The sequence below is a fragment of the Rhagoletis pomonella genome, unplaced genomic scaffold (genome assembly GCF_013731165.1).
Source record: "Rhagoletis pomonella isolate Grant_MI unplaced genomic scaffold, Rhpom_1.0 Rhpom_scaffold_00007, whole genome shotgun sequence".
In the NCBI taxonomy this organism is placed as follows: domain Eukaryota; kingdom Metazoa; phylum Arthropoda; class Insecta; order Diptera; family Tephritidae; genus Rhagoletis; species Rhagoletis pomonella.
Genome location: NW_023458561.1, coordinates 71410304 through 71415932, shown reverse-complemented (window position 1 = coordinate 71415932; position 5629 = coordinate 71410304). Strand labels below are relative to the sequence as shown.

The 5629-nt window shown below is 31.4% G+C and overlaps 1 protein-coding gene across 1 annotated transcript in view; it reads left to right on the top strand.

The window, feature by feature from the left end:
- The window catches only part of LOC118743519 (rap guanine nucleotide exchange factor 4), a 95784-nt gene that overhangs the window by 76917 nt on the left and 13238 nt on the right, over positions 1 to 5629 (top strand). Inside the window, 1 exon segment of the mRNA XM_036476253.1 lies at positions 3769 to 3914. Coding sequence (XP_036332146.1) covers positions 3769 to 3914 — 146 coding nt within the window.

Sequence of the window (5629 nt, the reverse complement as noted above, 5' to 3'; positions counted from 1 at the left end):
AAAAAAATGTTATTCATCAAAAGCTAATAAGCGCATACAAATGAATGCACATAAGTATGGTGAATTTGCTTACATATGTACATTAGACTGCATCACCAAAAAAAGTTGCAGGTTTTCCGCCGGGATTACAAAATTTATAATATTTTAAGACGTTCACCCAAATATTTGGGAACAATATTAATATTTAAGCGAGCTGGACCGATTTGAAAGTACCTCCAAAAATGGAGTTTTTTATGAATAAAAATAGTTTCGTAAAGAACTTTTTGAAAAAAGTCCCCTCAGATGACAAAACAGATTAAGCTTAAAAAATTTGCATAAAAATATTTAAAAATCTATTCAACGGAATCGTAAGAATGAGATTTTTTATGCTGTTTTTTACTTTTTTCAAAGATTGATTTACGAAAAACTTGAATAACTGTGCCAAAACTATTCTGATTTAGACTTATGGGATCTCAGTAGAAAGGTATTTTCACACTGTTTTTATTTCTGTCAAAAAAAAAGTCATTCGTGTCCCTTTTTTTCAAATACCAACACATCTTAATTCAACTTTGAATGGCGTTCGTTCATCCTACCTTTCTCTTTCATCCTTTGAATGAGTTTATTAGCAAAGAAATAAAAAGGAGAGAAAATACCTTTCCACCGACACCTCTTAAGTCCAAATCGGAAGGTTCAGTTATTCAAGTGTTTCTTATACCAATCTTTGAAAAAAGTTAAAAAACCAGCATCAAAAATCTCATCATTACGATTCCGTTAAATTTTTTTTTAAATTTTTTAAAAATATTTTTATGCAAATTTTTTAAGCTTAAACCGTTTTGTCATTTGAGGGGGTTTTTTCAAAAAAAAATTTAAGAAACTATTTTTATTCATAAAAAACTCCATTTTTGGAGGTATTTAAAAATTGGTCAAGCTCACTTAAATCTTAATCTTTTTTCGAAATATTTTGGTGGACGTCTTAAAATATAATAGATTTTATAATTCCAATGGAAAAATTTTATAATGCCAATGGTTTTTTTTTTGTATGGGGAGTGATGCAGTCTAATGTACATACATATGTCCCTACTTGCATAGAAGAGGAAATTTAGAGGAAGAAATGATATTTCACAAGTTTTTACTGTGCACATTGTACTAAGGCTCAAGGCCTCCCTATCGCTCCTAAAACCATTTTGATCTTCGCGTGCGTTTTAGAAGATCCCTGTCCAACGCTGCCAACTATCCTTAGCTATAAGGTGCCATTAAAACGAGAACCACATTTGTAAAATAAAACAGATAAACCAGCTGTATAAACTTTTGAAATCAGAACATTTTAGTGGAGAAAATACGCAAAAATGTATCGAAATACTGCTGCTTTCCAAAAGTGCCATTTTTAACAATGCTATGAGGGAAACGCCAATAAAGCAAATTTGTGTTATTTCTCAATTAAAAGTGAAATAACACAAATTTGCTTTGTTTTATTTTTTGTTGACTAATAAGAGCAACTAACATTTGACAACTTTTTGGTCGGGTGACATAAGACCCACGGCCATACTGGAAATTGACATCATGACCACATAAAGTGCCGCTTTTATTTAACCACTTTGCCTTCTGCATATTTAACAACTACTATTGGAAATAAAGCAAAACTCAGATTTTGGTATTATTTCCCATTTAAAAATCGACGGCTGAGTGGAAGGTTGACCTATGTCGGCAGCAGGTTCGAAAACGCCGTATCTCAGAAAACTTTTCAAGAACGCCCTACTTTAGAATTTGATTGAAATCCCCCTATGTCAGAATTTTCTTCACAAACATCTTAATTTTACCACTGAAAATATGTTGATATAGGGCGTTTTTTAGTGCTATCCAAGTTCTTTAATTTGAGCCACGCACGGGGCGGGGCTATCACAACAACTTCTTTTATGGAAACTTTAAATTACAACAGTAATTGCTGGTTTGGTGTTACTTCGTAAAGATGGCAAATGATGATTTTATATGAAATATTACATAATAAAATTTCGTTGCCAAATTATGAATATCTTAATAACACAGATGATTGTTCAAGAAATATTTTTTTCAAAAAAGTATAACTAATTTGTAGGGCCGAGTAGGATCTTCATTCCTTTACCAAAAAGTAATGCAAGGGGTCCTTTAAGGATGTATGAAAAGAATGACTGCGCATACTCGCGCCAAAATGCGCGGCCTCTTTTATTACACCATACCAACTTTAGCAGTTGTTCCAAATAACATAAAGTATATAAAACACTACGGATTAATATAATTTTTCTATACAAGCCTGAAGTTAATTTTCAAAAACCGAAAATAACGAATCCAATATAGCGTCCAAGAATTTAAAAAATTACTGAATTTTCATGAAATTTGGTATTTTGAGGTTCTTAAGTTCCCTTATTACAAATTTCAAACTAGTTTTAGAAAATTAAAAATTCAAAATCCAATATGGCGTCCGAGATTTAAATGAGTTATTGAATTTTTTTGAAATTTACTATTTAGAGGTTCGCATTCATGGCAACTCCGAAGGCTGTTATCGGAAGTTATCGTTACCGAATATTACGCCCTTCCTTACTGGACACATCTGTCATGCTTCTGTATCCAATATGGCGCTCAGGAGTTTAAAAAACTACTACATTTTTTATGACATTTGGTATTGCTTTTGGTATGCCTTTGCCAGTAGGACATTTTTCTGAGGAAGCCCAGGAGGTTCGCAACAGAGACTTCAGATGGTATCATTTACGAAAATTCAAACCTGAATAACGTTATTTAAAAATGAGAAAACTTTAGTTTGAGAAATCACCAATTTGGTACAAAATAAAAAAAAATCTTAAAAAATTGTTTGGGCTGATCATATAGCAGGCGGCCCCAATTATCCCCCATTTATAAATTTAATTATTGTTATTAATTCATAATTTGATCATAAATTCATTTTAAATTTTCTTCGATCAAATACAATAAATCAGTAATTTTGCTTAACAAATATATTGTGTTACTCAACTAAAAATGATAGTGGATTTGACAGATTTCAACTGAAAAAGTTTGAATGTAGTATAGAACTCGAGATCAGTGAGCCCTAAAACCTAGTACGTTTACTTCTTGGGAAATTCTCCTTATTTTTAGAGAAATTGACAGCCCATTCGACAGCTGGCACATCTCGAGGTTTTAATTTCACGTAAAATTCGTGACTAGCGTGTCTAAAACCCTTACCAGTAGCATTTAAAAAACATTTTCTTATTTTCAGAAAAATTAACAGTCATTTTGACAGCTGTCAACTCTCAAAGCTTCAGCTTGACGTAAAACTCGTGATCAGCATGTTTAAAAACCTTATCAGTAACGTTTCAAAAAAGATTCTTTGATTTTTATAAAAATTGGCAGTCCGATTGACAGCTGTCGACTGTGAAACTTTTAATTTGACATAAAATTCGTGACTAGCGTGCCTAAAAACCTAATAAGTGGTATTTTCAAAAATATTTTCTTATTTTTAGAGAAATTAGCAGTTGATTTGACAGCTGTCAACTGCCAAACTAAAAATTGTATGGCATATTCTCAGATTTAGCATAACAAAAATACTACGATGATGCATTTTTATTATAATCGTAACAGCTCTTCTAATTTTTAGCGTAAAACATAGCTTCTCCGACCACTGTGTGCCCCTTGGCGATTCCTCATCTTGCTGCAATTTAGTAAAAATTAAACATAAATTTTTTTACTACTGTAAAATCATCGTTTGCCGTTCATAAGGAAATTTCTAGCTGTTACACATATGCACATATGTTCTTATTACAGATCTCACGAACGCACTCCTGAAGAATTGGAATTGATATTTGAGGAGCTCCTTCATATCACCGCTCTTTCACACTTGTCGACGAGCATTAAGCGTGAGCTGTCTTCCATAATTGTTTTTGAATCGCATGCTCAGGCCGGGACTATACGTAAGTTAAAACAGATTTAAAAACAAATAGGTTTATCTACATACATATTTATGTATGTATGTACATTAGACTGCATCACTCCTCATACAAAAAAAAAATCTGTACTGTTTTTCCATTGGAATTATAAAATCTGTTATATTTTAAGACGTCCACCAAAATATTTCGGAAAAAAATTAGGATTTAAGCGAGCTGGACCGATTTGAAAATACCTCAAAAAATGGAGTTTTTTATGAATAAAAATAGTTTCTTAAAGATGTTTTTTGAAAAAATCTCCTCAAATGACAAAAAGGTAGGATGAACGAACATCATTCAAAGTTGAACTAAGATATGTTGGTATTTGAAAAAAAGAAATTACTGAAAAAACTACTTTTTTTGAGCATAAATAAATAGAGTGGGAAAATACTTTTCTACCGAGATCACATATGTAAGTCTAAATCAGAATGGTTTTGGCCCAGTTATTTAAGTTTTTCGTAAATCAATCTTTGAAAAAAGTAAAAAAAAAAGCATCATAATCTCATTATTGCGATTCCGTTGAAACGATTTTTATATATTTTGATGCGATTTTTTAAGCTTAATCGTTTTTTGTTATATGAGGGGATTTATTTCAAAAAGTTCTTTAAGAAACTATTTTTATTCATAAAAAACTCTATTTTTGGAGGTACATTAAAATCGGACCAGCTCGCTTAAATCTTAACATTTTTCCGAAATATTTTGGTGGACGGGTTCAAATATAATAAATTTTATAATCACCGCGGAAAAACCGCAACTTTTTTTGGTGATGCAGTCTAATGTACATATGTACATATGTATGAAGAACGTTGAAAGTTTAAATTTTAAACTAAGTAATTAATTTATTAAATATGCAATTTATTATATCTTTATTAGAAGTATTAGCATTTAGTTGGTTGCCTGACGGATAATCGAAAGACGATAATACATATGTACATATTTAGAAAATTCCTTGTGTTGTTATTGCGACATTGTGCCATCTCAAGTTCCATTGCCATTGGTATGTTTTACCTTATTAGAAAAAATTTTAGAGATTCTTGTAACAATGAACAATGTAGGTACACATTAGACCGTACCAGAAAAAAAGTTCGCCCTATAAACCTGAGTCTAAAGTATTTTTGCAAGGCATTCTTTTTTTGCCGAACGTATATTTTTAAATGCTTCATGTTATATCTTCGGGCATTATAGTCGGATAAAGAATGATATATCGATGTTCTTGCCTCGAGAAGACAGTTTTGAATGCAAAGTTCATTGACCTCAAGTACCCCATTTTAGTACTTACCCACCAGATCTCCAGTTCTGATGTCAAAAACATTTGTATTTCTTGCAATTTTAATCCCAACAAATATCCTGCAAAGTGCTGGATCCGCTAAGTCCTCAATTTACGCTTGGTCTAACGATTCTTGCTCTGATATATTTAGTTTAAAATGTAATTTAAGCGATTAAAAAGATTTTAAGTACAATTTTAATAATCGTACTATACACACAAGGAAAAATTCAAGTGAATCAAATACATAATTTCCTTGAATAAATCGAGTTAAAGGTCTGAATTAAAAAAAAGCAATTGCTTAGTTTCTATTCATAAGCCACATAAGTTAGGATCTAGGATATATATGTATATATATATATATATATCGCTACCTAAAAGTGAAAAGGTGTCAATTCCATTTTATTTCAACATTTAGTTTTTGATGCAGATTGGCAGG